The 23,003-nt window shown below is 36.3% G+C and overlaps 2 protein-coding genes across 6 annotated transcripts in view; one reads left to right on the forward strand and one right to left on the reverse strand.

The window, feature by feature from the left end:
• The window catches only part of B3GAT2 (beta-1,3-glucuronyltransferase 2), a 57,327-nt gene extending 47,491 nt beyond the window's left edge, over positions 1 to 9,836 (forward strand). Inside the window, exons 3-4 of the mRNA XM_012750298.3 lie at positions 9,521 to 9,669; positions 9,750 to 9,836. Of these exons, the coding sequence (XP_012605752.1) occupies positions 9,521 to 9,669; positions 9,750 to 9,836 (236 nt within the window). The remainder of the gene's footprint in view (positions 1 to 9,520; positions 9,670 to 9,749) is intronic.
• Positions 9,510 to 23,003, reverse strand: part of SMAP1 (small ArfGAP 1) — a 154,991-nt gene continuing 141,497 nt past the window's right edge. For 3 of the 5 annotated variants that reach the window (XM_012750290.2, XM_076003237.1, XM_076003238.1), the window contains 4 exons: positions 18,915 to 19,039; positions 14,448 to 14,619; positions 13,102 to 13,409; positions 10,313 to 11,287 (listed from right to left, as the gene is read on the reverse strand). In XM_012750290.2, the coding sequence (XP_012605744.1) occupies positions 11,153 to 11,287; positions 13,102 to 13,409; positions 14,448 to 14,619; positions 18,915 to 19,039 (740 nt within the window). In that variant the 3' untranslated portion in view covers positions 10,313 to 11,152. Of the gene's footprint in view, positions 11,288 to 13,101; positions 13,410 to 14,447; positions 14,620 to 18,914; positions 19,040 to 23,003 lie in introns of all 5 variants that reach the window. The other 2 variants (XM_012750288.2, XM_012750289.2) reach the window with 1 other exon arrangement.

Genomic DNA, 23,003 nt, shown 5'->3' on the forward strand with positions numbered 1-23,003 from the left:
ATCTTGGCAAGGACAGAGATTCTTTGGTTCCAGGCATTTAAGGAAATCTGTGTCCAATATTTAGCTGACCTCTAAGCTAGCTGAACATAGAGTTCAGTGCCTACACTCAGCAACAAAAAAACTACAATAAATGCAAAGAAACAAGAAAGTGTGGCCAATACACAAAAGAGAAAACAGTCAACTTTCCCTGAAAGTATCCTTGAAAATGTCTAGACATTGGACTTACTAGACAAAAACTTTAAATCAGATATTTAAATATATCCAGTGATCTAAAGGAAACAATGACTAAATAGCTAAAGGAAAATATGAAAATTATATCTGACAAATAAAGGCGATTAATAAATAAACGGAAATTATGTTTTTTGAAAAAGAACCAAATAGAAATGCTGGAGTTGAAAAGTACACTAACAGAAGTGAAAATTTCTTTAAAGGGCCTCAAAGCAGATTTGAGTAGGCAGAAGAATAAGTGAACTTGAAAGATAGATAAATTGAGTTGATCCAGTTTGAGGAACAGAAAGAAAAAAGAATGAAGAAAAGTGAACAGAGCCTTGGAGTCTCGTGAGTTACATGTACCATTATGCATACTGTGAGTCCCAGAAAAAGAGAGGGAAAGGTGCAGAAAAAATACTTAAATAAATAATAATTGAAGACTTCCCAAATTTGTATGGAAAACTTTAATCTACATATCCAGGAAACTCAATAGATTTCAGGAAGCTCAGTGAATATAAGCTCAAAGAGATCCACATCTAAACACATCATAATCAGCTGAAAGCCAAAGATGGAGACAATCTTGAGAACAGCAAAAGGAAGTGACTATTATTAACAAGAGATCATCAATAAGATTAACAGCTAATTTCTCATCAGAAACCATGGAGGCCAGAAGGCAATGGAATGACACATTCAAAGTTAGAAGAAAAAAAAAAACTTGTCAATCAAGAATACTATATCCAGCAAAACTATCCTTCAAAAAACACAGAAATGAAGATATTCCCAATTAACACCAGTACAATTCATTGCTAGCACATGGAATACTACAAGAAATACTGAAGGGAGTACTTTAGGCTGAAGTGAATTGACACTAGACAATAACTCTAATATACATGAACAAATGAAAATACTGGTAAGGTAAATGTTAACAAACCCACAAAGGGGGGAATACAGTTGTTCGCTGTACAGAAAGCCAACTATTGAGACATTGATGATTGTCAAGGAAGAAAGTATTACAGTGGATGCATCTACTGAGAGGGGGATGTATGTCTGATATCCTTCTCTCTGATTGATAGGATCAGAGTTTTTTGGAGGTGAAATGAATAATGTATGAGGGGTGTGAGCATCATCATGTGTTTGGGATGGAGTGTAGGGCATGCAAGCACAGTGAGAAATCATGCTAGTATATATATGAGTATATTATACATACACACACACATATATATATATACACCATGATCAAAAAATGGCATATAAGTTCCTCCCAGGCCAAGAATTTTAGTATTATAATTAGCTAGAAGTTAATATTGGTCATTCTTTCAGTCTTGTGCATAGGCTCAGTAGGTCCTTGGGCACAATCTGTGGTGGGGTATCACTTATATTGTTTTCTCTGGACAAACAGGTGGTGTAAGGCTTTGTAGTTACCTTGTGACTGCAAGGAGGCTCGCTATTTCTGGGAAAGAAACTCAAAATGGAATGCATCAGTCAACAGAAAGTTGCAAACTTCTTACTGGTTTGGGAATTTGAAACATAAGAGAACTACCAAAAGTATTTTAAAAAGTTTTTCTTGCTTATGGGGCCAATTACATAATGACATAGGTAAATTTGAAAGGCAGTATAAATGTGATTTTTTTCTGTAACCCCTTTTTTTCCTATCTGTTTTTAAAAACAAGTACATAAATAATTATAAATCTGGTTTGAGGGGCACAAAATGTGTAAAGATGTAATTTGTATGAGAATAACAACAAAATGGGGGGAATGAATGGATCTAAATAGGAGCAAAGTTTTTGCATACTATTGAAATTAAGTTGGTATTAATCTGAACTAGATTGTTAGAAATTAGAATGTTAATTATAATCCCCCTGGCAACCTCTAAGAAAATAATTTTAAAAGAAATGACAAGGTAATTAAAGTTATATACAAGGAAATATCTGTTTAACACTAAAGAAGGTGTTAATAGAGAAATAGAGGAACAAAATGACATTAGACATGTAGAAAATTTGATGGCAAGTACATGTGGTACATGTTTTTCCATCCTTGTGATACCTAATTCCAAAGGATGGGCTCAATCTCTATCCAGGATAATATAAGAGGTGCTAGATCACCATTGTTTTTTTGTAGTTGAGTAGTATTCCATAGTATACATATACCACATTTTATTAATCCACTCATGCATTGATGGGCACTTGGTGTGTGTGGGGAGTTATTAGATTAGAGCAAAATAAACAAAATACAGACTAAAAGATCAATGGAAAAAAATCAATAAAACAAAAAAATTGTTCTTTAAAAACAACAGCAAAATTGAGAAACCTTTAGTTAGACTGTCCAGGAAAAACGAGAGAAGCCTCAAATTACCAAAATCAGGAATGAAAGCAGGAGTATTAATAACTACCTTATAGAAAGTTTAAAACAATCATGAAACTACTATGAAAAATTATCAGCCAGCAAATTAGCTTACCTAGATGAAAATGAACAAATTCTTGGAAGGACTATTAAAACCGACTCAGAAAGAAATAGAAAATCTGAATAGACTTATAACAAATAGACTGAATTAATAATCAATAAAACTTCCTACAGAGAAAAGCCCAATTCCAGAAGGTTTCACTGGGGACTTCTACCAACCATTTAAAGAAAGATTAGTCTTATGGTGCCCAGAGTTATGAATGTAATAAAAACTACTTAATCATACCCTTTAAAAAAGTATGTTTTAGGTATAATGAATTTTATCTCAATAAGGGGAATGGGCAGGAAAGACTGACACATACAGCATTTTAAAAGGCAGTGTATGCTTTGCTAGGAAGAGACATGAAAGGAGAGCCATCCACTTCAGAATTAGAGAAGAGAGGAGAGGTACCAAACACATATCTTTCTTTCTCCAGCAAGTTCCATGACAGTACTGTGTGTATATACATTTTTTAATTTGAAAGTTTAAATACTGTTTAAAGTGGGTAGATTTTTGAAATTACCCGATACTTACTGGCAATGCTAAAAGTGTGTCAAGAGGCCAATATTCTATAGTACACCCAGCTAAAGTGATTAATTACAGAGAAAAAGTTGTTAGTTTCTTTCTTGTGACCAGACTATAAAGATATTTTTGCCAAAAGCCATCTGTTATGAACTGGAAATAGTTTGTTTTGTTTTGTTTTTTGGGTAACAGTCCTGCTGAAATTATATTATGTGTGGAAAACACAGAATGCAGTAGTGGGATAAGTTCATGGAGTTGAGACTAAATTGATACTTAGAAAATAGAAGGGACTGATACGCACTATAGATGCTCTTAACTGTGTGACTGAAGGGGGAAAAGGAGGTTTGCTATACTTTGCTTCTGCCTTTCCAACCTGTGTGCCTTTTTTTTTTTTTTTGCCTTATTTAAATGGCTAGGATTTCTAGTATATTATGGGATAGAAGTTGAGAGCAGTCATCCTTGCCTCGTTCCTAAATTCAGGGGTCTAATACTCTTTCACCATTAAGTACAATGTCACCTATCACTATTGGGTTAGTTATTGGGAGTTTTCTTGGGGGGAGGGTTGTTTTTTGTAAATGCCTTTAATCAAGTTGAAAAAGTTTGTTTCTCTTCTTAGTTCGCTTTGAGGCTTTTTTCTTCTTTTAATCTTAACCAGATGCTGGGTTTTGTCAAATGCATTTTCTCTATCTATTGAGATAGATTTTCTTCTTTTTACTCTGTTAAAATGGTGTTTTACATTGATTTTGAAATGTTGAATCAACATTGCAATCTTGGGATAAACTTTATGTAGTCATGATTTATCTTCTTATTGTTGGATTTGCTAAAATTTTGAGAATTTTTCTGTGTTCATTACAGTTGTTGGTCTGTAGTTTTCTTGTAATGTTTTTGTCTATTTTTAGTATCAAGGAAATGCTGGTCTCATAGAATGATTTGAGAAGTGTTTCCTCCTTTTCTGTTTTCTGGAAAAAATCATGTAAAATTTGTAATTTCTGCCATAAATGTTTGGTAGAATTCACCAGTGAAGCTGGCACTGGAGGGTTGTGTGTAAAGATTCTTAATTATAAACTTGATTTCTTGATTGATACAGGGCTATTTCAGATTATCTGTTTCTTCATGAGTGAACTGTGGTAGCCTTTCAAGGAATTTGTCCATTTTGATCTAAGTTGTCCAATTTACTACCATAAAATATTGCTTATACTATTCCTTTATTATCATTTTAATGTTTGTAGAACCTATACTGATATCCCCTTTCATTTCTAATGTGGTAATTTGTGTCTTCTCTATTTCCTCATAAGTATGGGTAGATACTTGCCAATTTTATTGACTTTACCCCTGCCCCAAAGGCTAGGTTTTTATTTGATTTATCTTTTCTATTATTTTCTATTTCTACTTCCATGATTTCCGCTTTTATTGGTACCATCTTTTCTGTTTACTTTGTGTTTCCTTTTTCTAGATGAGAGCTGAGGTCATTGAGTTGAGACCTTTCTTATCTAATAAGTGCTTAATGCTTTAAAAAAAGTTTTCTGTTTAAGCAATGCTGTAGATGCATCTCAAATTTTGATTTGTTTTCATTTTCATTCAGTTAACTGCTTTCTCATTTCCCTTTTGATTTCTTCTTTGATCTATATTTTATTTATAATTATGTTGTTTAGTTTCCAAATATTTGGGGAATTTTCCAGATATCTTTATATTACCAACTTTAATTTTAATTCTCCTGTGGTAAGAAAACATACTTTGTACAATTGGAATTATTTTACATGTATTGAGACTTAATTTATGACCCAGACTATGATCTACCTTGATAATGTTCCATGTGCACTTGAAAAGATTGTGTGTTCTGCTATTGTTGGGTGGAATGTTCTATAAATGTCAATTTAGGTCTAGTAGTTTGGTAGAATTATTTAAGCATTATATATCTTTCCTGATTTTTCAAGTTGATAAACTTTTCATTGTTTCTTCATATTTTTCTCTCTCACCTTTCATTTTGTTTTTGTGACTCAATGTGTGTGTGTGTTTGGATTTTTTATTATTGTGTTTCATTTTGGTAGTTTTTATTATTATGTGTTCAAGTTAACTGATCTTTTATTCTACAATGTCTTATCTGCTGTTAATCCCACCCAGTGTATTTTTCATCTCAGACAATGTACTTTTCATCACTGAGATGTCTTTGGGTCTTTTTTTATGTCTTCCACATCTCTACTTAGCATACTAAATCTTTCCTCTACCTTTCTGAACACATGAAGTATATTTACAATATATTTTAATGTTCTTGTTCTATAATTCATCTGTGTCATTTCTGGATTTTTTTCTGTTGACTGAATTTTCATTATGGAATCATATTAATATTTTCCTATTCTTTGTATATCTGATAATTTTTGTCAGGGGTCTGTTAGGTCAGAGGTCTCCCTAAAAGCAACCCAGGGTTTGGCCTAGTTGAATTTTATGTTGCTAGGTACTGGATGAAACATATACACACACACAAATACATAAAAAATATCTGCAATGTATATTATATATACTGTGTATTATAAATATATATGTAAATATTTTTGAGCTTTCGAGCTTTGTACTGGGACACAACTAAATTAACCTGCAAATAATTTGATCCTTTTCTGGCTTGCTTGTAAAGTTTGTTAGGCAGAACCAGCTTAGCCTCTAATTTAGGGCTAAGTTGAGCCCACAATGGACACAATAACCTTCCAGGAATTATCCCAGGTACCCCAGCTATCATGAGGTGGCTTGACTCTGGCTGTTGAGAATATGAACCATTCCCAGCCCTGAGTAAGAGCCAATAATTGATTCACCTGCTCCTTTCCAGTAGTTCTTCACCTGGTCTCAGGTAGCATTTGCTGATGATATTCAGTTGAAGATTTGAGGAGAGTCCTTTCCAACATTCTGCCCTGCAAATTCTAGTTGTCTTGGCCTCCTCAAATTCTCATTTTTGTTTCTATAAATTGAGGAGAATGCAGAGCTTTTTGGGTTTCCCTCCGTGTGGGGTAGCCTGAAAACACACTTCAGGGAGGAACCCCGGGCAATCGTAGGGCTCACATTTCTCTTTTCTCAGAGATCTCTGTCCTGTATGCCTGTTTCCCAATGTTTGGAAACTTTTTTCAAACATTTTGTCTGGTTTTAGTTACTTAAAACAGTGGGGGCAAAACAGAACCTGTTGCTCTATCTTATCCATGAGTGGAAATGGCTTGTTGGACTTTGAATGTCTTACAAACTTTCTACTCAGTTATCAGCCAGTAACCACATATTGAAGCAGGCCTTGTCCCTCTGCCTGGGAGGGAATAATTGTCCCTCAGTATCCGGGTGGGGGGATTGGTTCAAGGATCCTACAGATACCAAAATCCGTGGACACTCAAGTTCCCAATACAAAATGGCACATTTGCATTAAAAACTATGCACATCCTCACATATAATATATAAGTCATCTTAGAGATGACTTATAATACCGAATACAATGAAAATGTTATGCAAATAGTTGTTATACTGTGTCATTCTTAAATTTGTATGTTTTTATCGTTGTAGTTATTTGTACTGTTTGTTTTCAAATATTTTTGACCTGTGGTTAGTTGAATCCACAGATGCAGAACCTGAACATATGGAAGGTGACTATATATCTTCCCTGCCTATCTGTTTGAAGAACTCAGGAAATCCTGCACTCACAGTGAACAGCCATTTTTCATATGCATTTTATTTTTTAGACAACTGAACCAGGGCAGAAAACCCTACTCCTATTATTTTCACAAGGCTCCTAGTATCTCAAAAGCCACTGCAATATCTTTACAGATAAAATAATCTCACTAAGAAAGGGAAGGTATAGTATTTGAAGTATAAAATACTTGCAATTGAAGAAAACTCAAGACGTCTGTCTTAGGTTGGAAATCAATGCCGTAGGCGCTAAAAAAGTCTTTGCTATGGCTTCAGAAGGGAGAACTCTTTTTAACTCTCCCCAGCTTCACAGCAGGTCAGAGGTCTCCCTAAAAGCAACCCAGGGTTTGGCCTAGTTAACAAACAGGGCAGTCCCTGCCTGCTGGCTGTGACTGCTCCCTTTGAAGAGCTCACTGAGCAGGGCCTGGGCAAAGGAAACTGAGGGAGCTGGTTAAGGAGCATCTGAATTGTGCTCTCTCCACCTTCGTATTAGAAAATAGAAAACCCCCTTGCTACTGGGTGTGCCACACTAAACTATCTCCAGGGTGCTGGACTTCCAGGTGCAAACCCTTCTCCAGTGAGGCCAGGAAAGGGGGTTTTGCAGCAGAACGTGTGTAGCTTCATGACTGGCTGTCAACTTTGCCTCAATTGTAGATTTTGCCATGTGACTAACTCTGTGTTAAGAGCTAGAAGGATATTCCTGAGCTGAGGAAAACAAAATACTGTTGATCCCAATCCTTCAGTGGTTGTGATGATGATAAAAGTCTTGGGGGGTAATGAAATCAGATCAAAGTGGCTTCATATCATTTTCAGAATTACTTCTGCACCATTTGGATCCTATGTTTTTGAGAGAATGGAGAAATAGAATCAATACCTTCAAGCCACATGAAGAATCTACCAGAAGCTTCAGCGTGATTGAGAAGGGCAGAGTCTGACTCTAGATAAAAAATGGATGAAGCTTATTTATAAGCACATTAAAAAAAACCAAAAACAACTCTTTTAACATTTGATCTATTAGAAAAGGCATTTTGTGTGTTAATTTGAACTTTTGGCTTTTTGTTGAGTACTGTGCCTGGGTTAATTGTGCCAGAGGAAGGCTTCAGTGGTGTGACATGCAGATGGCCTGACTCTGCCACCCAGAACTTTTATAAGCCCTTTACGTGTCAACCAGTATTCTTCTTGCCATAAATGGTGACTAATACTGCCTGCCCCTCATGATAATATTTACAATGCCATTTTTATTCATATATTGTCTTGTGAACAGTGCTTTGCAATCAGTAGAGTAGTCCTTCCATACATTAATTTTCCATCAACCACGGAGTTGAGAAGGTGTCACGCTTCTCTTGAAGATGAGGAGATGGGGTAGTTGTGCAATCAAGAAAAGTTAATGACTTGGCCAGTGCAGGAGACCTAGGCAAAAACAAAAGGCTTCTAATTCCAAATTCAGTGTTCTTTCTGCTAGAATGTGCTGCCTCCCTCCAGGACTGGTGGAGGATACTGGGACTAGTCCTAAGGCTAATGCTTTGTGATTGTTTCTTCACTCTGCTTCACTCAGCACCGGCTGTACCAAGTTGTGTTTGTAAATGGCTTAGTGTTAAGTTTTCCCAAAAAGGCAGCAGGGTCTAAAACAGGAGACTGGCCCAGTCTGGCATATGGAGGGGCTATGAGAATGGTGGTCATGCTGTTCTCACCACTCCTCCATTATAGTCTGGTATCATTTGGTACTTACTTTTGCTGTCTTTTGCAAAAAGAAGCATAAATCATTTAATATAGAGAAGGGCAAAAAGTTGGTAAGAAGTGTTCCTGGGGATTGGTCTTATAGATTCAACTCTGGGAGGCTGCCTGACTTTACAGTGTCACCTTAGTCATTAAGAGCACAGAAATCCAGGGCTTCAGACCTTCAAAATAATTACTTGCTGAGATTGCAAAACAGTTACTTGTAGAGTTGCTTTAATGGCTGAGCCTTAAACACAGAGTTTGTTAAACTACAGGTTAAACAGTGATGATTTTTCACATGACCAAACCACCGAAGGAAATTTACACTCATTCTTTTTTTTGGTAAATGAAATATAAAAAACAAATTTATCAAATGGCCTGTACCAATTTCCAACGCCCCTACCCTTTTCAGATTAAGCCACATTAGAAATTTAAAACAAATGATTGTAAGTTAGGTATTATTCATTTTCTAGCTAATTGACTTCTACTCAATCTTCTGAACACAAAGTAAATCAGAGCAGTGCTGACTGTGATAAAGCATGCATAATGATGCCAAAGGGCCCGGGGCGAACTGGGCAGGCAGTCTCACACCCCAAGGGTGAATCTGTGTGCTTTTCAGCCGCATTTAGTTCTTAGTCATTCCTTAAGTGTCAAATGTGGGGGGTGGGATGACCTCTGTGAAACCGCAGCTTCTAAAATTCACCCTTTATTACCAACAGACTAGACTTCATATTTTTGCATAGATGCCCGCCCATGCGCACCTCTACTCTGCACTGAATGCACAATTATTGTAATGATTGATTTTCCTTTTGAGACTGTAATACAGGTAATGTTCACATTTGTATACCAAGACCTGACATATAGTAGGTATTTAAAAAATTGTTTTTGATGTGACCAAATTTATATAGGGGAAAAAAAAGAGGTACACCAATATTTTACTTTTAAAAGTTTTTTTTTTTTTTTTAACTTTTCACAAAGGATTTGCTGTGAGTCTTCAAGTCATCCTGTCCAACCCAAAAGCAGTATTTAAGCGCCGTGGATCCCAGCCCGGGATGCAAGAATCTGACTTTCTAAAACAGATAACAACAGTGGAAGAACTGGAACCAAAAGCAAATAACTGCACCAAGGTATTCATTTCACTTGTGCTGCCTGACCTTGAGTGTCAGTGTCCAGAGTGTGCTACTTAAAATACTTCCTTCTCTTTTAGGTTCTCGTGTGGCACACTCGGACAGAGAAGGTTAATCTAGCCAATGAGCCAAAGTACCACCTGGACACAGTGAAAATTGAGGTATAAAATCAAAGCAACAACTGGTGCAGTTTACCTGGCCAAAGGATGTGGAAGAGGATGTCTGGAGTTTAGGCTGCAGAGATTCAGGTATTGTTCATTTTACTTCAGTACAACAGCCTTTACTGTCATCTGATGGACATCTGTTTAAACAGTGCTTGTTAGTTAACACAAGCTAACTGGATGGTACAAAATGTATGTTTTGTCTTCATTTGTTCTGCATGTTTTCCCTACAACTAAATTGGAAGATTTTTGTATAGTGGAGTTATATGACACTGCAGGATACCATTCTGAGTATCTTACACTTTTCTTCCTCCCTCCTCAATTTGGCCTTATAATTGGTAGAACTCAATAGGTTTCAGAAACAAGATGACAGATATTTTGTCAGCTAAACATTCCCAATTCCTGACTTTGCAATATTAAGTAATTTTGGAAGATTGGTGGCAGTATATATTATAGGAAAGAAAAACCCCACAATTGAAAAGGTCTATGGATTCATCTGTTTAATATAGGGAAATAACATTTTGTCAATACTAGGCACCATAAAATGTAAACACAATTACTGTCATAAACCTGGATATACCTTCAAGGATTCAAAGTGGCTTTGTTTTAGTTACCCTGTTTGCATGTAGTGCAGAAAAAGGTCTTCATGTTAGCACTATGTACATAAGAAGAGATCCAAATTACAAGAGAGGCAGATAAAATTTGAATTCTTTAAACATTCATTAAACTAAGTTTTGTAGTAACATCCAGGTTTATCTTCCTTTCACTAACCACGTTCCCTGTTAAGCACATCATAACAACAGCACAGTGAAGTGAATGATGAAATAAAAGAATTTTGATACACTAGAAAACAGTGTTCAGTGATACATTTACATTCTATTTATATGATTAAACATTTGATCATACAGTACAGTACCTTCCTACAGGATTACTGGCTAATTTGGGGGAGGTGGGGTTTATACTGTTAGAGGTATTACTAACATGATAACTACTTCCCTTATATGCAAACATTAGAGCTATAATTTTATTGAGAGTAAAACTGATTATGCAAGTTGACTGAGCAGCTTCTCAAATAATGATGGTTTATGAAATCACAGGAAATATGAGCAAAGCTGCTTTTGACATAAAATGGTTTATCAACCTGCTTTTCACCACATCAAATTTAATCAGTACAGACCAACACGGTCAATCAGATAATTCTTAATATGAACAAATGGGTAAAAAGAAAAAAAAATATATGTACATGAACAAACAGGGGAACTAGATGCGTTTTAGCAAGGAATGTCAGGTGGTAGTTCTGGATGACACTTGTATTTCAGTTTTCATTTCCACAGTTGTGTGCTGAGAGTCTGCCCCGATGAGCTTCCAGACCATCCTGCTGTTGTGGTAGGGGGCTGGCCAAAACCCGCCGCGGGGGTTGCACTACTGATGCTCATGCCAGCCATTTGCTGATTCATCTGTGAAACACACAAAAGGCTTAGTTTAAGAGGCTTTACTTCACTTTTAATTCTTATTTCTTTAGCCACAGTTGGACATTTTTTCATTAACATGAAAATCAGTCAAAGCACTGGAGTAAAAGCAGGCTACCATACAAATATTTTTTAAAGAAAGCAAATAGCTTTGTTCTTTATTTTCTTCTACTTTTTAGCACTGCCTATAAAGTGATCTCAATCATATTTATTCACTTTCTAGATTCAATTTCTTATCCCTAAGATTAACCACAACTGAAAAAAAATACCAAAGCAATCTTTGAATTTGTATCTGGGTATATGAGTATATTATAAAATGAGTCCATTACTCTTTAACTTTCAACTCTACTAGGATATTGTGCTTTAAATACTAAGGATGAAGAAAATTTTAGAAAGTAAAATAGTCTAAAATTAGCCTCTAAACTTTGTATGATGGCCAATATTCTCTATTAAAATCCTAAATGGCCCTATATACTTTCTAAATACTAAAGTGTTCGTAAAATGTACATTTTTTTCTTTTGCTGATCTAACAACATAATTTTCATGATATGCTATAAAATATATGTATTTTTCTTCCAGATCAGAGTCAAATATATATTAAGTATCTTAACTCTATGGTTCTCTTCCAAAATTGGTGAAAAGTGAAGGAAAGGCAAGATGTTACGTACAGAGTGGGTTCAAAACCTACTCTCAGGGTTAGACTGTATTCTTAACAAAAGTCACTTATTTGCAGTTTTTGAAAGACATCACTGATCAGGCATAAGTATCTGAAGGGGCACATCACGTCTTCATACCCAAAGGCTATTAGAGTGCTGGAGAACAGCATCACCCTCTTCACTATCTGGAGTAGGAGCCAATGTTATCATCGAGCACCTTAACTTGAGCAGGGTGTGCTTCAGCACTTTGGCCACATAAAAGCTGTGACTGACATCTGACACTTAGATATATTCCTATAAATGGTGACAGCAAAATTAACTTGGAGCATTCACAGGATATACAGGGATTTTGCTAATGTTAGTTAGAAATCATTCTAGACTATGCCCTGAACGCTCTGAAGGTAAAACAACAGACCAAGCAGAAACCAAAATGCTGGAAGATATGTAAAAGGAAGAAGACTAGGGAGCTAGAAAAATGTCATCTCTTGCCTCTAACTTAGGTAGAAATAGGATTTTATAATATGAAGGAATATCCATGACAAATATGGACTTGTTCATACCTTATGGGAATTCTTGAGCCAGTGGGTACTCTTTTAAGCATAAAAGTCATTAAAGGACATGTAAAAAGAAAATACAACTTTACAAAGGTTTTTGGACAAAAAGAAATTTTACAAATCTATGCGAAGTAACCTTACAACTTGGAATAGAGCCTAAACCTAATAGTGCTTTGAGAATATGAAATTTTTTTCATATTTTTGGATTTTTTTCATGAAAGTTACTGGGAAAAAAAAAAACGCCCCAACAGGGCTGGGTAAAGTTTGGTGTCAGTGAGGGAGTCTCTCATGATGCCCAAGGTAATTTCTAGCTATTGACAAAATAGATTTGGCATGTTCATCAGTACAGTTGTGTTACAATCTGAGATGAAAAATGCTTAACGTTTCTTTTCAGAATACTCTAAAAATAGGGATGGCATATCATTTGTCTATTCAACACAACTTTCTAATATCTATGAACACTTTTGACCTTATATAACATTACTCTTACCGAATTCTTTCTGCCAGATCATTAGATTTAAAAACAAAACCATTTAGAAAATAAATCTGGTTTCTTTGATTTGGGAGAAGTTGGAGAGTAAATGACCCCTACCTGTGAGAGGTTCCACTGGGGCTGTTGAGCTTGCGGCAGGCCAAACTTACTCTGGGGTGTACCCATTTGTCCCACCATTCCTCCTTGGGGGCCAACAACGTTTTGAGGAAGTGGCATCACACCAGTTTGTGCATTTCCCATAAACCCATTGGGCATGGGCATGCCCACCATCATGCTTGCACTCTGTCCCATCACATTTCCTATAAGGCCAGGAGCTGCAGGCACAGGTACACCCATTGATGGAAAACCTTGAAATGCAGTCGGTGCTTGTGAGGTAAATGGTATATTTGTGGGTCCCATAAACACACCTGCATCACAAGAACCATGAGAAGAAAATGAATGAAGAAAACAGGGCTATTGCATATAGCTGCAGTCACCACTATAGTCGGAGAAAAAGGATTACTGTCTTTCTCAAATACTCACAGCAAAAATTTTAATTCCAGTCTGCTCCTATTGCACAGACCAGCACACACCTAAACCTTCAGAGCTGATTATTTCCAGAATGCAGGCAAATCAGTTACCAACCTGAGTAAATCTAATTAAATATATGAGTGTGAGGCACACGTCTGGGGGATGGTCACACTTAAAGCTCTGACTCAAGGGGGGAATGGGGGGCAAGGGTAATATATGTAACCTTAACATCTGTACCCCCATAATAAGCTTAAATTTTAAAAAAAAGGAAAGAAATATAAATATTATGCAACAGCCACACAAAGTATTGTGAAGACCAAACTACATGGCATGAGATTATATGCTGTTTCTGCTGATTTGTACCATTGGTCTCCCAATACCCAACAGGCAAGTGAGAGTTGACTGTATTTGGGTTTGATGGAAATAGCTGGGTTATTATATAATTTTAGCTCATGTGTGAAATGCAGCTCATTATTTTAGAGGAAATGGTCTGACAAATTAAAGCTGTAAACAAACTGTATGCTAGTATGTCATTCTAATTACAAAAAATTTCAAACTTTTTTGGAATAATGTAATAATTCAGATTGTTTATTGTTTACCTGCAAAGAAAATGTACACAAAAAGTTATAAACTTCATGCAAATAAAATTTCAATAATTCTTCAAAGATAATCCATGTCCTATAAGCTTGTGAAACAACATTAAGTGATATGTGAACAGCTTGTTAATCCTAAATGAATAAAGTTTTGTGAATCCTGTACATGCTCTTTAATTTTTTAATTCTAACACTTTGTTCATTTCAGTTTCATAGCTGTTTAAACTATAAGAAAAGCACCCACTATATGGAAATACAGGGAAGAAATATATATTATAATCACAAAGGATGTACTTCTAGTAATGTCACAATTCATTGAAAGCAGATTTCAAAAGTACATACCAGGAGTACTTTGCTGTTGAATGGTTCCTGTACCATACAGAGATAAGATGGAGTCTTTGGAGAGTTGTTTCTTTGCCACTTCTTCCGATTTTGTGGTTTGCTCAGTGAATAGATCCAGATCCCCAGATGTTACTGTAGAAAGGGGAGCAGCTGCTGATGCAGAGGACGTCCCCTGAAATAAACAACAAAAATAAGGGGTTGATTTCTGCATAGTAAAGTACAGCTCATCTGTAACTTGAAATCCAAATAAAGTTATAAAATTAGACAACTGCAGAAGGTAAAATGGTATCTAACATTCAAGAGGATAAGCCCACATACAAACATCTAGAGTAAGAGGCACAATGTTTAATTTGAATCTGCTAATGTAAAAGAGGTAGATGCAGCTCTTTCATAATAAACTGCATTTACATGCTAGGCTGACACCACATTTTTGCTCATCACATCCCGAACACAAGGGGTTCAATAATAGTTATGTGGCTGCTGTCTTGAGGGCCAGCACTCCTTGGCAACTACTGCTTCGAGGAACTGGTATCCCTTGGAATAAATAACATTTCTACAACTACAGCAGACTGCAAGAGGGTCCTTCTGTCATTTAAAAGGTTTTGTCTTTTATTATAAAAAGCTGCATCATAAAAGATTTATAGACCTAGTCTAGGTAAGTTTTAACCACAACATTAAAATGCTTTCTAATCTATCCAGAAATGAAGTACAGCAAAAATTCAACCGCCGGGCCGGGCGCGGTGGCTCACGCCTGTAATCCTAGCTCTCTGGGAGGCCGAGGCGGGCGGATTGCTCGAGGTCGGGAGTTCAAAACCAGCCTGAGCAAGAGCGAGACCCCGTCTCTACTATAAATAGAAAGAAACTAATTGGCCAACTAATATATATAGAAAAAATTAGCCGGGCATGGTGGCGCATGCCTGTAGTCCCAGCTACTTGGGAGGCTGAGACAGAAGGATCGCTTGAGCCCAGGAGTCTGAGGTTGCTGTGAGCTAGGCTGACGCCACGGCACTCACTCTAACCTAGGCAACAAAGTGAGACTCTGTCTCAAAAAAAAAAAAAAAAAAAAAAAAAAAAAAAAATTCAACCGCCTACACTCTCAACAACATCCTACACTCCATTTTTTGATAAGAGGCAAATGAACATAAATACAAATAAACATGTAGATAGTTAATATAACACAAAAATGTTCACTTAATCACCTATATCTTGCACACAGATAGTATTGTACAATCATAACCACTAACCTTAATGATCACATTCACATCTGTTTATATGGACTTGTTTTAAATATAAAAAAGAGTTTCAAAGAATTCTACGAAGACTAGTATAAGCTGGCCAAGATTCTTCTCAAACCATAGAATAAAGTGAACAACAAGTAGAAGTTAAATTCAAACATTTAATGTCCTGGCTAGAACAACTTACAATAAATTACCATCAATTCTACTCACCAACTGATTTAAGCAGAACAATATTTTGAATCTATTATGACTAATTAAGAATTATGTGGTACAAAAAAAAGTCACCTAATTTTGCAAGAACTCTGAAATGTGTAAGAAATTAGACTTGATGGAATATCAAATTTAACAATGCCCTTGCATAAAATGTACCTAAGCTACCAATGAAGAAATAGCAGGTCACAGAGGCTAAGAACATGGGCTGGAGCCAGCCTGCCAGGACTTACTACAGTGTGTTTAGACATGTCACTTCTCCAGTCTCTCTCCATAGAATAGGCATGAGCTTGATGACTACAAGAAGTGTGTTGTACAATGGCTGGGTTAAGCACTTAGTGTTTATTGTCAATATTGTTATATAACAAAGCAACTATATCCTTAAGTGATCTTTTTATCATTTTTAGTTTCTTTTCAATCTAAGAATCTGCTCAAGATCCAGGGACCTATTCCCTGTGTATGAGAAAAAACTATAAGAAAACCCAAGATGGTAGGGGAAGCTATAATTCCAGCCTCATACTGGAGCAGCCTGACTAGTATTCACATACTCTAAACATCATGTATGTTTCCTCTGATGAAAGTAGATACTATGTAACATCTACAACATAAACACAGTCTAAAAATGGCCAAAACACACAGCAGGGCTACTAAGCACTCAAATGTCCATTTACTTTTTTGGAGCTCCATTTGCCAGCACTACAACCCCAGGATAAAAGGAGAGCAAATTTGGCTGTCATTCTGTGCTTCAGAAAGTTGCAGGGCCTCTAACCAAAGGTTCTCTGTCTTCTGGGATCCCAGGGATAAACCAAGCAAGGACAGGACTCAGCACTTGGGCAGGTCCAGATACTGGTAGTGTATGTAATATGAAAGATAGGACAGGAAAGGAGTTTTTCCACGTCAACATTGGAAACTCTGAAACTGTTTTCCCCACCCCCAATATACATGTTCTGTCTGCTGAGTATTTCTAACCCCCTTTAGGGAAGATTAGATTCCAGATACATATTGCAGATGGTAAAATCAATCTAATTCATATTCACAAGTTAGGAAATCCTTTACTAGAATTTATACATACTCAGAAAAAAACACCAGGAATGAAAGAATACAGGGTTCAGAGTAATTCATAATCTTGGTGTCCCAACTAGTTTAAGCTCAATTTCATATACTAAAAACCCTTCAAAATTAGTAAATTACATAGTACTAATATATATATATAATCTGTATTTTCAACAGCCCCCTGCATTTTCAAAGGCATTATTTTGTAAATATGTCTGGATTTTAATCATTATATATAGATGAACTATAATTCTGTTCACCAAATATTTTACAGGAATTAATATAACTGGCACAATTTTGGTCCCAAAACAATGTTCCAAGAAAAGAATTAGCTATGATTTTAAAAAATTAACCCTATTATTCTCCCAGGAACTGATCAGAATGCCTAAAGCATGAAGGCCAGTCCTAACCCTCCAAAAGCCAGGAGCTACAGCCCACACTCCTTGTGATGGCACTACTTTTTACTTAAAAGTTAAATGAGCTTGGCATGGTGGCATGTGCCTATAGTCCCAGCTACTCAGGGAGCTGAGGCAGGAGGATCACTTGAGGCCAGGAGTTCATGATCAGCCAGGACAACCCAGCATGGCCCTGTTTCTAAAAATAAACAAAAACAAAATTAGCTGAGCATGGTGGGGTGGGTCTGTAGTCCCAGCTACTTGGATGGCTGAGAGGATGTCTTGAGACAAGAGTTCAAGCCTAAGACCAGCCTGGGTAATATAGTGAGATCCCTTCTCCAAAAAAAAAAAAAAAAAAAAAATGTTAAATGAAGCCTGCATTATTCCACTTTCTGCTTTAATACTGAGCAGAACATGTGAAGTACACTGAAGCCTCAGAGGTGGGGTCTAATTCTGTAAGCAGTTGCAAAGCAACTCTTATACCCCAGAGGAATCTAAAGAAGTCTAGCAGATGTCACAATATTAGACAATTTTTTATTGTCACATGTACATCCATGTGTACAAATTCATAAGGTAATTAATGCTAATTAAGTGAAACAGTAACAATACTTAGTCTCTCTTTTTATGTACTATGGGAGGGGGGAAAGGGGCAACGCCATAAAATAAGCTATCTTTGCTGAAAATAAGCACTACTGCTGCAGACAATTTTGATAAAGATCCATTTTAAAATAATTCTTAAAAAATCTACTTGTTAAATTCTAGTGGTAACTATACAATAACTATCATAACAATAAATTTATGTGTAATAAAATAGATTGTTAATCTTCTTAGTAAGACTTTTTACTTATTAAAATTTTCTATCCAAACAAATTCAATGATTTGGCTCAGTTTTCCTATAGAAAAGGAAATAGTTTATCTCAAAAATTATACTGTACTAAAACAAACTAGTTGTTTATTTGTAAAGTATAAATTTAACATAGAATCTTCATGTTGTTTGCTTAAGAGTAACTTGCTTCCTAAATAGTCATATCTTCAACTTATAGAAATTCTATGTAATGTTGAGAAGGCAATTCAAAATTTCTTCACCATAATACTTTTAAAATATCTGAAGTGATTTTGTTGATCTCAGGTAAAGGTGAGGTAGTCTGAGTTTTTCCATTTGTGCATTTTAAACACTGTTATTTACCTAAAGTGAGGGTTAGAACTTTAAAGACAGTGAACATTTTAGGCTTTATGGGTCATACAGTCTCTGTTGTAACTATTCAACTCTACTTTTGTAGCACCAAAGCAGCTACAGACAATATGTAAGACCAGTGCGAGTGGCTGTGTGCCAAAAAACTTTATTTGCAAAGACTAACTGCAGATTTAGCTTGCAAAGCCCTGGCCTAAAGAAGAGGAGGCTTTCAAATCAGTGAATGCTCAGAAATAATTCTTTTAAAATTGAAATTTCAAAACTTTTCAAAAAGTTTTAGAAATAAGCAACAACTATATAAAACCATATTCTTTTTTTTTTTTTTATTTCGGCATATTATGCGGGTACAAATTTTAAGGTTTCAAAAAGTGCCACATACCTGAGCTGGGGGCATGACAGTTGCGGGTAAGGGATTAGAAATCATCGGTCCAAAGATGTCCAGATCATCATTCAGGGCTGGCACTGTTGTGTTTCCATTGGTCACTGGTGCCTCAGCAGGGCCATCTGAAAAGAATGTAGATTCTTATTGTAAGGTGGATTCTCTTAAACTACTTAAAATATGGCATTACTTTTAAAAATAAATATATATTAAAAAGGGAGGGAGTTCAAAAGCTGATGAAATATATGTCTCCCTTCTTCTCCATATATCTTCTTTCCCAAAGAAATCATTTCCAGAAGTTGTATTGTCCCAGAAATATTCTTATCCACTGGTTTCTAGGTATATATCCAAACCTCCTTTTTAACAAATGGTATCATACTATATCCTGATTTTTTTCAAACTCTTGACCTTGAGTTATCCTCCCACCTCGGCCTCCCGGAGTGCTAGGATTATAAGCGTGAGCCACCGTGCCCAGCCACTATATCCTGATTTTTAATAACAGGATCACTTTTTATAGCACTTTCTATGTGCCTGGTACTGTTCTGAGTACTTTACATATATTATCTCACCTTTTGAGATGGATACTACTCTTGAGATAAATGGCTAAGATAGAATTTGATACTAGGCTCTTATAAATAATGCTCCTGAATTAATGTATGCATGTGGGTATGTGCATTTTAGAGATCATTTAATTTCTATCTACCTTGCAAATAAATTTTGATGATGTTTTTGAGATAGGGTCTTGCTCTATTGCCCTGGCCAGAATACAGTGGAATATTCATGCTCACTGCAACCTCAAACTTCTAGACTCAAGTGATCCTCCTGTCTTAGCCTCCCAAGTAGCTAGGACTGCCAGCATGCGCCACTACAGCCAGCTGATTTTTTTTAAAAAAATTTTTGTGTTATATTTTTGAATATGAGTTCTGTTGTGGAACCAATGCAGTACAGACAGTTCGAAATATCAAAGTGTCTAGGAAGGATGTAGTTAATGAACGCACAGTACACTGATGGTTTGAGAAGTTCCATTCTGATGATTTTAATTTTGATAATGAGCCACGTGGGCAACCTGAGACTAAGGTGGATAATGATGAGCTGAAAGCTATAGTAAAGCCAATCTATCACAACCTATGCATGAATTAGCAGCAAGGTTTGACGTTACTATTCCAACAACATTGGACCATTTGAAACAAACTGGCATGGTAAAGAAGCTGTACAGATGGGTACCTTATAAAAGAGCATCAGAAGAGAAACTGTCTTGAAGCTTGCCTTTCTTTCCTGTCATGACACAAATGCGAACCATTTCTACACTGTATTGTTATGCGTGATGAAAAATGGGTTCTTTTTGACAATCACAAGCGTTCAGCACAATGGTTGGATAACGATGACATGCCGAAACAGTCAAAAACCAAATACTCATCAATAAAAGCTAATGGTGTCTGTTTGGTGGTCCAGTGCTGGTATTATCAACTGCAGCTTTATGAAACCTGATCAATCGATGACAGTGGATGTCTACTGCAACCAACTGGACAAAATGATGAAGATGCCTGTGATTAAGTAGCTAAGATGGGTCAACACAGACAGGCCAACCCTCATGCAAGACAACACTCGACCACATGTTGCACAAACAAAGCTGCTCAAACTACAGAAGCTGGACTTGGAAACTTTCTGTCATCCATTGTATTCACCCAACCTTGCACCAACTGACTACCACTTCTTTCAGGCTTTGAACAACTTCCTGCAAGGAAAAATATTCAATTCTCAACAAGCTGTGGAAAACACCTTTTGTAACTTCATTGCTACTGGCTCCATGCTTCTTTGCTATTGGCAAAAACAAGACTACCATGAAGATGGCAAAACTGTGTCAACAGTTTAGGCACACACTTTAATTGTACTGCTTCTTGTTTGAGATATAATAAACTACACTGATTTGGAATCAGACATTTCATATTTAATGACCTAATACAGTTAAGACTCATACATGAAAGTAATGTTTTTATTTCTAACACTTTCAAATGGCAGCATTCATTTTGAAGTAAGACCTCTTTAAAGAGCTACTTTTTTCCCCAGTTCATTCCATATTCCATTTATATGATGTATAGTCCATCATGTAAATATTAGCCATAAATAAAGCAATATTTTAAAAGGACAAGGTATTCTAGAATTAAAACACAACTAGGACAGGCACAGTGGCTTACACCTGTAATCCCAAGTGCCTTCAGAAGCTGAGGCAGGAGGATCATTGAGGCCAGGAGTTTAAGACCAGCCTGGGCAACACAGCAAAACCTTGTCTCTTCCAAAAATAAAAACATTTAGCCAGGTGTAGTGGTGCACACCTGTAATGGAGCTATCATGAAAGTCAACTCACAATTAAGTCTGAGGGGCTTTGGAATCCTTTAGAATGAGACAGAGGAAGCACCTGCTTAGAGATAGGGATGTTTGTGGCAAGGTTGACACTATTTTCAATTGACTAGGGAAAATTTTTTCATAACTCCAAAAACCTAAGGTAAGGAACTTCCCCCAGGCCTGACCAAAGTTTTTCTCTATATAGTTGCCTTGTGATGGGCACCGGTGATTTCTATTCTCACACCTACAATATACTTGCCCCTCTTTTCTTTCTACCCCAGTCTTCTTTCCATGTGATCCCTCAACAAAGGGTTCTGGATTTCACTCTCATCAATTTTCCTTGTTACTACCAAAGCTATACATTCACAGAAGTGTTGACAACAAATTCTTAACCTAAATGAAAACTACTCAGCCTTCCAAAATCAGTAAATACAAGTTCCCAATGGGTTTCAATGTTTGCTAATTTTACTTACTACATTTGGTTTCCTAAACACATTCTTTAAAAAGGATTATTTCAATTCATTTTTAAGGTAGTGTTTTTAATTTTTTGTATTTAAAAAGGACAATTAAAGACTCATCATTACTATCATTATAAACATCACATTTATCTTGGATGTTTTTAAAGAATGTTTACATGTTATCATTTCTGTCCCCAGGAAAGATGAGAAGGACATCTCCTTCCACTATCTCCAGTTACAGAAACTAGGGCACAGAGAGATTAAAAGAATTCCTCAGTGTCACTCATCTAGATAGCACAACTTGTACTAGAATAAAGTCTTCTGACCCCTAGACTAGTTTTCTTCAAACCACATTTCATCAAAAGCCATGTAATTACAATTGTACCTAATTACAAAGAAATCACTTAAAATTCTGGAAATTAAAAATGAACTTTTAAATAGTTGGTAATTATTTGTACTAAGTTTGAGAAGCAGTGACTTAAACCATCCAAAAATCATTTGGCATAGAACTTCAACACTTCCTCATTTTCTTCCCATCCTTGTACCAAACCCAGTGTCTTCTCAATTTACAGGGAGGGATACCAGAGGATATGGTCATCAATGAGCAAACTGGACTGAGGGAAGCACCCGTATGGGATATAATCAGCCCTTGGTCAATGGACAGTATTCACAAATCACTGGGAGTTAAATGCATTCTTTTGATCAAGAGCCCACTAACAACATGGCTCCTGCTGACTGAATAAAAGCTCAGAGGCTACAAAAGCAACAGAATATCAAGACATTGAAAATAGTTTTTCAGATAAATAACTTAAATTTAGAAAGAATAAGGTTATTCAAATCAAATAGTTTAAATCACCGTAATTAAAGAAAAACATTTAAATATGGATGGGTTATGTCTTGTTTGTGCATGTGCATGCTTATGCACACGGATCCAGACAAATGGAAACTTCCTGTTTCAGGGTGGAGGGGACCTCAGAACAACCACACAGTGCCTTCTATGAGATAAGGACCGATAAGGTGATGTCTCTGCAAACTAATCAGAATTCACCGTTGACATGCACTTTACTGTGTGTGTTTCTTGCTCAGCTATAGATGGTGGTGGGAGCAGCCAGCAGCTCCCTTTAATCAGTATGCAGAAACAGTAGTTGGTGGACAATAAAAATAATGGGAGATCCAGAGTACAAGAAAAGCCTAAGGCAAATAGAAGAAATTTAGCTGGGGACAACATCATAAAGAACGATAATGAAGCACAAAGGACCCCTTGAACAGGCAATGAGCAAACAGAAGA

The sequence above is a fragment of the Microcebus murinus genome, chromosome 5, assembly GCF_040939455.1.
Source record: "Microcebus murinus isolate Inina chromosome 5, M.murinus_Inina_mat1.0, whole genome shotgun sequence".
Lineage (NCBI taxonomy): Eukaryota > Metazoa > Chordata > Mammalia > Primates > Cheirogaleidae > Microcebus > Microcebus murinus.